The 11,520-nt window shown below is 44.0% G+C and overlaps 1 protein-coding gene across 1 annotated transcript; it reads left to right on the top strand.

Annotated features, from left to right (window-relative positions):
- The first annotated feature begins 1,092 nt into the window (after positions 1-1,092).
- LOC142440987 (small ubiquitin-related modifier 2-like) lies at positions 1,093-1,380 on the top strand. Its single transcript, XM_075543109.1, has 2 exons — positions 1,093-1,246; positions 1,304-1,380. Exons 1-2 carry the CDS (start codon positions 1,093-1,095, stop codon positions 1,378-1,380), a joined length of 231 nt encoding a protein of 76 aa, XP_075399224.1.
- The last annotated feature ends 10,140 nt before the right edge of the window (positions 1,381-11,520 follow it).

Below are 11,520 nucleotides of genomic sequence, written 5' to 3'. Positions count from 1 at the left end.
GCCACGTGCAATCAGAACTCAAGAAGACAGGAACGGGAGGAGGCTGAGCTCCACCTGCCCAGTGTCTCTTCCCACACACACTCTCCGCACAAACACTGCCCAGAAAAAGGGGGGGGACTGCCCTGTGGAATATTAACTCCTATATCAGGAAACATCGGGTTTTATAACTAACACTTCCTCGTCAACCATTTTAAAGTGCAAAGGGGAGAAGAGAGTCCGTGTGTGTGTGTGCGTGTTGTTCATGTGTAGTTACACATGAATATTTATTGGCCAATATTGATACTTTCCAAGCTAGAGTTTTACTAGTGTTTCACCTTGATAAGTAATCAATCTTGACATAGCACCATCAAAATTATCTTTTGATCTTTTAATTTAAACAATTATCTGCAAAGACCAGAAACTCTTAACGCTACAGTGTTTGGTTCAGTCACTTGGAATACCAAAATCTTTTTAGTAAATAAACAATTCCACTTGTTTTTCCCCCTCAAGATTTAGCATTAGCTTCTATTTCATTTAGTTGGTATCTAGGTAAGCCAGAAAGTGCCTGCCTCTCTATGAGCTTGTTTTGGGGCTTTGTAGTTTTGAGAAAAGTTTTTGTTTTGTTTGTTTGTTTGTTTGTTTGTTTGTTTGTTTGTTTGTTTGTTTTAGAAAGGGTGGTGAGCTCCATGGTATGAAAAACTGGTTGAGTTGCAAACTGAACAGCTGTGATACAGTGACAAAAACAGGAGCAGACCAAAGGAAAGCACTGGTTCTTGATCTTCTCCCCAGAAAGAAGTCTGTGGTTGTTTTCTCCGCTGTTGGATTGAAAGAAGATAACCAAAGATTCTTAAGTAGAATTCTCAGGAGGCTGTATTTCAACAGACATCCTCATTCATTTCAATTAAGCAAAGAAAAATATCCACAGTAATACAATGCTAGCCTTGTGGTAAAGCATTGCTTTCAGAAATGGGGAAGGGATACTCCTTAAAGAAACACTACCTTGCGACTGCCGCCTCCTCCTTCTGCCGCTCCTGGAGCTGCCTGTGTGCTCGTTTGGTGCGGACCTGGTACCTCTTTTGTGAAACGGCAGCTGAGGAGACTTCGGTGCTCGCCATGGCCGACGAGAAACCCAAGGAAGGAGTCAAGACAGAGAACAACGATCATATGAACTTGAAGGTGGCGGGGCAGGATGGTTCCGTGGTGCAGTTTAAGATTAAGAGGCATACGCCACTTAGCAAACTAATGAAAGCCTATTGTGAACGACAGGGTTTGTCAATGAGGCAGATCAGATTCCGATTTGACGGACAGCCAATCAATGAAATAGACGCACCTGCACAGTTGGAAATGGAGGATGAAGATACAATGGATGTGTTCCAGCAGCAGACAGGAGGCGTCTTCTGAAAGGGAGCCTGCTCCTTTCCTCCAGAGCTCTCTTCCTACCGACCAAGAATCCATTCTTTATTAGAAAACCACAGTTTGGTTGCACCACCTCCTGACGACTACAGTGTAGTTTTCTCTTATTTCCCCTTCCCCATTCCTTTATTGTACCCAAAGTAACTGGTGCATGTGCACACGCAGATTGCATTTTCCCCTTTGTTTATTTTGTTTTTTTACTAAATGGCCAATGGTATGTTTTGATCGACACCACGTGGAGATGGGATGGGAAATCGCTGCCTCTGTGAAACCCCCTCCCCTTCGCCATCAGCAGCATGCTCACTCAGCTCCTCTCTCTATATTCCAGTAAGTTATTTTGCTCTCACTGTTTAACAAAAACAGCGACATAAAAAAATCCTTGCATACCTTGTTGGATTGGAGAATTTTAATGTTTTTCATTTATCATTGTAAAACCAAGGACAATTTTATAACTTGTTTGTACGTCGCTGTTACATGTAGGGCAATCTGTCTTTAAGTAGGGGTAACTTACTCTCAAAGAAACGAAGCCTGGTTAGTTTTCCCTTCAAGTCAAGCGTCTTGTTGTTTGAATAAACTTCTTGTTTAAAAGAAAAAAGAAACACTACCTTGCTCTTTTCAGCAGATCAGAGAGTTGCTGTTGCAGCTGCTGCCAAATTGACTGTGGCTCATGACGAGCCTGTGTACAAACAGAACACACGTTGCCCGGTCTCCTGCCAGCTGCATGAGCATTAGTGTGCTGACGTGCCTTGTGATGGCGATTGTGTATTTTGAATTCTTCTAGCACTATTCTGAGCAATAGGGTTTTCATTGGTTAATTTACAAAAGAGGCTAGGAAATAGCAAAGGCACCAGTTTGGAACTTAGTTAGAACCGGGTCTGAATTCTGGCTTTACTGGTACCTTTATAACTAGACAAATAGGTACGTAGTTTCCTTGAATCCCAATACGATCATTGGTAAATCAGTGGAATGTTTCCATCGGCGAGTTTTTAAAAACAGTTTATTGGCATATAATTCACATAAAATACAATTCAACCATTTAATCACATCAAGAAGAGTTGAACTATCATCACCACAATCAGTTTTATAACATTCTCTTCATTCTTATGCTCACTCATCATTATTAGCTCCCCACTTCCCCCCACCCTCTTCTGACATGCCCTGAAGGAGCCATTGATGCAGTTACTTTCTCTATAGCTTTGTCTATCCTGGATTTCATACACAGAAAAACATTTTTTTAATCAGAGCAAAATAAAAAACCAAAAACCTAACAATAACAAAGTAAACCAGAAAGAAAGCAGAAAATATAATTTGAAAAAACTAGAACCAATTCAAAATAGATTATAAGGAAGATCAAATGATAAGGTGATTAGGTTTAACCTAATAGTATCTGTGATCATCCACTTTTTAATGCGTTCTGCATGATAGTAAGACTATTCCCTGGCCCATGGTTAGGGGGAATTCATCCAAGGTTTAATCCATGCATGTTTCCCCTTCACATTTTTGCTTTTAAACTGAAACAATTTTAAATGTAAACAAATTCAAATCATTTGGGTCAAAAGGGATATCAAATGACATTGCATTTTAACCTAACTAACCAACTTTACAGTGTTCTCTGTTTGATAACAAGGCCATTCCATCCCTCAACTATAACCACAGGGAATTCGCCGGAGGCTTAATCCATGTGGGGACCCTGCAAATGGGTTTTGGGGTTCCACTGTCATCCACAGTCTTCTACAAACCAGGTGTTCACAATTTAAGCTCTAATATCATTCCCACCTTTGGGTTTGGGTTCTATTACTTACAATCCTTGGATCACAGAGGCTGGCTGCTTCTTGCGTGTGGATTTAGTTGACACCTCACTTAGATGGCTGCTTGTTTGAAGACAAGCCTTTAAGACCTCAAGTTTTTAAAGCAAGAAAATCAACCAACAAACCAAACAAAGCATCCAATGTTAAGTAAGTAGCTGAGGAGGAAAATAAAAAGAATATTTTTGCAACATATTCAAGAGGGCTTGAGTCGGATTTTATTATTTTTAAAAATTGTCGCAAAACATGAAGAAATGACAATGTATTTCTTTTGGCGGCCATTGACTGTACACTCTCCCTTTACCTGGCAGACTTTAAGACAATGACATGATTTTACCTCTAATAAGGTTCCCTCGTTTCATGTCACTCTAAAAATGGGGTGATAGAGATTTTGAAGGGAAGTCATCAACTTCATATTGTTTTGGGTTACTTTTGTCTTGGGGTTTATTGCTTTAAATTTGGGGTCTTCTAGTGCTCACTATCTTATTTTGTCTTGGATTTCTGTCGTATGGATTTTTCTATATTTAAGGTTTGTTTGTTTTTCCCTACTTGTGAGTGTGGCTCATAGAGCACAACGCATTGTCCTGGCCACCTGTACCTGTCTATGTTCTAGGACAAATGAGCTCATGAACTGACTTTGATCACTAAGATGGATACTTCAAAGTATATATCGTGAGGTAAATGCCTGAGACTGCGCACCCTCTTCACGAGAACATGAAAGTCTCTCTGGCCAGGAGAGAGGTTTGCCTCAAACCTGATAGAGCTACACTAAGAGCTCTTTCACATTCTGAATACTGGTGGTGAGTGGGCATTTGCAATAGCAAGTGATAGGCATTGCACAAGCTAGTGATTGGCAAGTCTAAAAACACAAGTCTCTCAAATTACTTCTATAAGTGCCTTCCAAGTTTTCATGATTGGTTGTGATACCTTCCTTAAGATGTTTTTTTTTCTTTTTAAAATTTACTTATAGTTCTGTCATGATTAAGATACAATGAAGTACATGCTTTGGGTCTTCCATTCAATAATTTGGTTTTAGTTGTACATTTTCTAGTTTTTATATAACAGTTCTATTGGTATATGAGATAGTTAAAGTTTATGGTGCCAACCTGGCTGATAAACACATGTGGGATCAATTGAAGGGTGGAGAGATAAATGGCTTGGTAAGCCTTGCCTTTCTAGCTCTCAGGTTTCTTGCTTTCTGATGGTTGGACCAGCATGCAGCTGCCTTAGCCAGTTCCCTGCTTCAGCTGGCAAGGCTCACTTCCTGTAAGACATCCCTGAGGAGAAGCCACACGGACCTACCCCGATGCAGCCCTGGGTGTCAGAGCAGCCACGTGGAGACCCCTGCCAGTGCTGAGATGCTTACATGCTCACTGATTCATCTTTTCTCCTGCAGTTGGCATCATTGCTTGTGCTTTGTGAGATTGAGGAGGACTTTGTAGATCAGGGTAGGCTAATGTTGGACTTATGGGCTTGGACAGCACTGGGTTGGGATGCTTTCTTAATGTAAACTTACCCTTTATATAAAACTCTCTTATATATGTATATATGTTTCTGTGGATTTGTTTCCCTAGTTTACTCAGACTAACATAACACCGTTGTCTACACAGCACAACAGAAGTAGATTTGGAGAGAGAGAAAGGGATATAAATTAAATTTACATATGCTAAATTGAAATCACAATGGATCACCAAGATGCAGGGTCCAGTACAGACCACTGTACACCTGACCTCAAGGAAGAGGAAACTAATAAAAACTGCTTTTTCTTCAGAATCTCAAAATACTACCTAGCTCTGAAGATCCTGCTCAACTCTACCTATTCCATGGTCCCCAATTTCTCACTCCCTTCAACTTCTCTCTGTATTCACCCTTAACACATTGCTTATGGCTTCATTTAAAACTCCAAACAAAACTCACAGCCGTTGAATCAATGCTGACTGGTAGCAACCCTATAGGAGTTTCTGAGACACTCTTTATGAAAAGCAGAAAGCCTCATCTTCCTCCCACAGAGTGGCTGGTGTTTCCAAACTGTTGACCTTGTAATTATCAGCCTAACAAGTAACCACGATGCCACCAGGGCTCCTATACCTTCATCGGATTCTATGAATTTGTTTCCTACAGGACTTCATAGCTGCCCTCAAAGTAGGTAGCTATAAAGACCAGAAACTTATTATACCTCGGTCTGGAGACTAGTAGTTTTAATCAAACCATCAGCTGGGCTGTGTTCCTTCTCAAGACTCAATGGGGGGAACATCTGTGTCTCAGCTTCTGTTCGCTCCAAGCATTTTATGGCATGGTGCATTGCATTGCTGTCTTATTCTGTCTTTGTCTCTTCTCATCCTTTTTAAGGATACCGCGATGATTGAATTTGGAAGAAAAACCAGTACTCGTTCTTGAGCCTCACACAGCTGGGTATGCTTCAGGAACTGGGTAGATAGTGCCCAAAACAAGTGGAAGGTGGTGGTCATTTGGCGAGAGGGATGTCAGGTGTCATAAGTGGGATTGCTCCCACTTGCTTTTCACCCCAGATCCTAGACCTGCTATTGAACAGGATAGGCTGGGAAGATGATCCCAAAGAAGCAAAAACATCTGCCTGCTTCTGCAAGCTCTCCTCACTCTTCATATCTAGTTCCTTCCTGCAAGGAAGCAGGAAGCAGCTTATCTCGTAAGTTATCAGCCCTTTGATCTAAGGACACAAACTAGTCTTTAGAAAGCTCTTAGAGTTATTTGTAAAATGTCCAAAAGTACAGTTTACTTGTTGCTGTGCATCACAGACACACACTGGTCAATTCCCAGAGTTCATTGCAATCTGTTACCTTCTGCCAACAGCAACGGTGGGAAAAGGGCAATGGTTGTCAAATGGAGATGCTCTGCTTTTTTTTTGTAAACTAGAAAACCACAATGATATCTAGGTTGTTTTTCTTTTTTTTTTTCGCTTAGAGATTGGTTTACAGATTTTTGAGCATCTGAAGTTGGCTCCTGGGTCTAATCATTTCCTTGTGTTGCCTCACCCTTTGAAAAGATGTCTGACATGTAGGATGATTCTGTTGAACTTGAAGTGTCCAATAGCATCTTCAGGGAAGTATTGCCCTGCACGTCTTGTTGCCAACATGTCTTTCCTGCCACTGGTGCGGGGAGGCAGGTGGGAGGAGGGTTCGTGTCTGTTCTCAATGGCAGCAGAAAGGATGTGGACTTGTTTTCAGTCCTGTTCAGGTGTGGTCAGCTCGTCATGAAAGTATTTGACTTCCTTGCCAGGAAAGTGTCTGATGCTCAGAGAGGTTGGGGTGTTTATTTAAAACCTAGCCACGAAGCCCATACTCGTTATCTTCACTTGTATGTTTAGAAATTCTGTGACTTCGTGTAACTGAGACACAGGGATGGCTGGACATGGACTGAGAGGCAGCTTTGTTTGAAGGCTTGAGTAGAAGTGGCGTAACATGACCACATGGTGGGCAGTGCAGGCGAGTGGTCAGAGGGCTCAGCAGCTACGCTGCTCCTGCTGGACCCTCCTCCTGCCGTCCGTGCCTGTGAAGAACTCCCTTCTCCCTGGAAGGCTTTTGAACGTCGCTTTCCTGAGTCTTTTTTTTTTTTAACAATTTATTGGGGCTCATACAATTCTTTTCACAGCTCATACATATACATACATCATTTGTATAAAGCACATCTGTACAGTCTTTGCCCTAATCATTTTTTTCTCTTTTCTTCTTTTACATTTTATTAGGGACTCAAACAACTCTTACCACAATCCATACACATACATACATCAATTGTATAAAGCACATCCATACATTCCCTGCCCCAATAATTCTCAAGGCATTTGCTCTCCACTTAAGCCCCTTGCATCAGGTCCTCTTTTTTTTCCCCCTCCCTCCCCATTCCCCCCTCCCTCATGTGCCCTTGGTAATTTATACATCGTTATTTTGTCATATCTTGCCCTATCCGGAGTCTCCCTTCCCCCCTTCTCTGCTGTCCCTCTCCCAGGGAAGAGGTCACATGTGGATCCTTGTAATCAGTTTCCCCTTTCCAACCCACTCACCCTCCACTCTCCCAGCATCGTCCCTCACACCCTTGGTCCTGAAGGTATCATCCACCCTGGATTCCCTGTGTCTCCAGCCCTCATATGTACCAGTGTACAGCCTCTGTCCTATCCAGCCCTGCAAGGTAGAATTCGGATCATGGTAGTTGGGGGGAAGAAGCATCCAGGATCTGGGGGAAAGCTGTGTTCTTCATCGATACTACCTCACACCCTAATTAACCCATCTCCTCTCCTAAACCCCTCTATGAGGGGATCTCCATTGGCCGACACTTGGGCCTTGGGTCTCCACTCTGCATTTCCCCCTTCATTTAATATGATATATATACATATACATATATACATATACACATATATACACATACATACACACACTTATATCTTTTTTTTTTTTGCATGATGCCTTATACCTGGTCCCTTGGGCACCTCATGATCGCACTGGCCGGTGTGCTTCTTCCATGTGGGCTTATTTGCTTCTGAGCTAGATGGCCGCTTGTTCACCTTCAAGCCTTTAAGACCCCAGACACTATCTCTTTTGATAGCCGGGCACCATCAGCTTTCTTCACCACATTTGCTTATGCACCCATTGCTTTCCTGAGTCTTATTTCCTTTCCCTGCTGGCTGGTCATGGGAAAGCTCCTTTCTTATCCTGCCTTTGTTCCTCTGCTGGAAGTTCTGGCCTTGTTTGCGCAGGTGGCAGTGGTGTTGGGGATGACGCAGGGACTGGTGGGGAGAGACTGTGCTCTGACTGGCTGTGATCCCACCAACCCTGTGCCTCAGATGCTTGGTTGGTAAAGGGGGAACTTTGAAGGGAGTGTGTGGACGTAGCCCCCAGTGTGGCTGACAGGTGAGGTGGGGGGCTGAGTGGCGGATTGTCACAACGGTGCAAGCAGTAAAATGCAGGGGTCCACAACCCTCAAATTCTTCACTGGTTCGTGTTGTTCTAAATCAAATACTTCCTGGTGATGCAGCCCCATAGAAACACTTGAGGATACATCGCCCAGCCAGCCATCGACACTAAGTGTACTCAGAAGGCCCAGAAGGTTACAGCACCTAGCTGTGTGGATACAGGATGACTCTTGGGGAGTCCTTATTTACAGGCCTGCCACCAGCCACATACACACACATGCAGGCACATGTATCCACCAGAAGGACTGCCACCATGCACACACACATACCAACCAGGAAGATTGTTACCAACCACACATACAGACACACGTGCGCACACGCACCCAGCAGGACTGCCACCAGCAAGACACACGCATACACATAGGCACACATGAACACACATGGACCCATCAAGGAGTGCCACCAGTCTCTCCCCCTACCACATGTACCCTCTAGGACGCCACCCACCATACACTACACACACACACACACATGCACATGCACCAGGAGGAGTGCCACTAGACACATACAAACACACATTCACATGCACACACACATGCCAATACTGCCATCACACACACATGCGCACACACCACCAGGAGTATTGCCATCACACACACACACTTGCGCACTCACACTTGTGTCAGGTCTCCCCCACCGCCAGGCAAACATGCATCTACCCACCAAGAGGACTGCCACACACACACATACATGTACCCACCAGGAGGACTGCCACCACAGGTAGGTACATGCATATCTATATGTGTACATGTGTGTATGTGCACAGGAGACTGGTGACAGTCCTCCTTGTGCGTACGTGTGTGTGGAGGCTGGTTGTGGTGAAAAGCTGTTTGCTCCTTAGGCAGATGGGACAGCACCACTATCTTCCATGGCCCGTAGGAACATGCTGATGGATCAGCCTCAGGAGCTGATGAAGCAGCATCTGGCCTGGCTCTCAGCCTGAGATAAAACGGACACTTTGCCTCAGGTGCCCTGGCAAGGCCGCAGAAGCAGCGGTCTACAGACTTTTCAAGTACTTCATGTTCCCAACTTTGTCCTCCCCTCCTGTCTGTGAACAGCTTGGCTCATGTTTGGATGTTTCTTTGTAGACCTTCAAATAATTGTAAAACTGACCCTTTGTGTAAACTTGTCATGAGATGCAGGTGACATGGCAGGAAAGATCCTTAAACCTGCCTCGAATAAAGTTCTGGGCCTTGGAGAGTCTGCGCTGTAGCCCCTCTCCGCCTCTGCTCCGCGCTCTGCTGCCTCTGTCCTTTCATGTCTCGTCCCGAGGTTCCTCTCTGCAGGTCGCGCTCCTCTCAAACCCGTTAGATAGTAAGACAAGCTCTAACTCTCCATTGTCCTCCAGATCCTGACAGTCCTCCCGGTGGGTATGGATGGGATGCAAATGTGCATGTGAGTGGCCGTTGGCAGTCCTGTGTGTGTGTGTGTGTGTGTGTGTGTTGACAGTGTTTCTTTTTTTTTTTAATCATTTTATTAGGGGCTCATACAACTCTTATCACAATCCATACATACATCCATTGTGTCAAGAATATATGTACATTTGTTGCCATCATCATCCCCAAAACATTTGCTCTCCACCTAAGCCCCTGGCATCAGCTCCTCATTTTCCCCTCCCTCCCCACAACCCCCTCCCTCATGAACCTTTAATAATTTATAAATTATTTTTTCATATCTTTCCCTGTCCGACGTCTCCCTTCACCCACTTTTCTGTTGTCCGTCCCCCAGGGAGGAGGTCACATGTAGATCCTTATAATTGGTTCCCCCTTTCCAACCCACCTTCTATCTACCCTCCCAGTATTGTCACTCTCACCACTGGTCCTGAAGGGATCATCCGCCCTGGATTCCCTGTGTTTTCATTTCCTATCTGTACCAGTGTATATCATCTGGTCTAGCCAGATTTATAAGGTAGAATTGGGATCATGATAGTGGGTGGCGAGAAAGCATTTAGGAACTAGAGGAATGTTATATGTTTCATCGCTGCTACATCGCACGCTGACTGGCTAGTCTCCTCTCTGAGACCCTTCTGTAAGGGGATGTCCAGTGGCCTATAAATGGGCTTTGGGTCTCCACTCTGCACTCCCCACCCCCACCCCCTCATTCTAATAAGATTTTTTTGTTCTGATGATGCCTGATACCTGATTCCTTCGACACCTCATGATTACACAGGCTGGTGTGCTTCTTCCATGTGGGCTTTGTTGCTTCTGAGCTAGATGGTTCCTTGTTTACCTTTAAGCCTTTAAGACCCCAGATGCTACATCTTTTGATAGCCGGGCACCATCAGCTTTCTTCGCCACACTTGCTTAAGCACCCATTTGTCTTCAGTGATCATATCATGGAGGTGAGCACACAATGATATAATTTTTTGTTCTTTGATGCCTGACAACTGATTCCTTCGGCACCTCGTGATCACACAGACTGTTGTGCTTCTTCCATGTGGGCTTTGTTACTTCTAAGCTAGATGGCCACTTGTTTGCCTTTAAATATTTAAGACCCCAGATGCTATATCTTTTGATAGCCAGGCACCATCAGCTTTCTTCACCACATTTGCTTATTCACCCACTTTGTCTTCAGCAGTTGTATTGAGAAGGTGAGCATCATAGAATGCCAATTTAATAGAAGAAAATATTCTTGCTTTGAGGAAGTACTTGAGTGGAGGCCCAATGTCCTTCTCCTACCTTAATACTAAGCCTATGAATATATGCACATAGATCTATTTCCCCATCCTCATATGTAGATATATTTGCATATGTACATGCCTTTATTTAGACCTCTATAAATGTCTTTTTCCTCCTAGCTCTTTCCTCTATTTCCTTTGACTTTCCTCTGTGTTGACAGTGTTTCTGTAGGCTACCTTTGTGTGCTTGCCTGGTGGAAATCCTCTTGGTAGATATGTATATGTGCATGTGTTGGCTGTCCTCCTGGTATGTGTTTCTCTGTGTATGTTTATGTGCCTCTGTGTGTGCGCGCCCATACTGGTAGCAGTCCTCCTGGTAGGTTTGTAGTGGCAGTCTGCCTGGTGGGTACATGTGTGTTACATGTGTGCATGTGTGTGTTTCTGGGAGCAGTTCTGGTGTGTGTGTGTATGTGTGTGTGTGTTAGGAATATTTTTGGTAGGTATGTGTATATATGTGTATGTGAGGTCCTGGTGGCAGTGCTTATGATGGGAACATGTATGTGCATGTGCATGTGTATGTTCAGTGGCAGGACTAACTCTGGAGACCCTCAAAAATCATCCTGTACCCATGTCTTTACAGCTGCTGCAGAGTTCTGTGGTATATTGGTATCCCATACTTCCCTTGACAGCTGGTGGAAGGTTCTGTAGCTGCTTGTGTTCTTGATAGGCTTGGATGAAAATGGTTAAAATGATTGAATTTTACT

Source organism: Tenrec ecaudatus, chromosome 2 (assembly GCF_050624435.1).
Source record: "Tenrec ecaudatus isolate mTenEca1 chromosome 2, mTenEca1.hap1, whole genome shotgun sequence".
NCBI lineage: Eukaryota > Metazoa > Chordata > Mammalia > Afrosoricida > Tenrecidae > Tenrec > Tenrec ecaudatus.
This window is presented reverse-complemented; position numbering and strand designations above follow the sequence as displayed.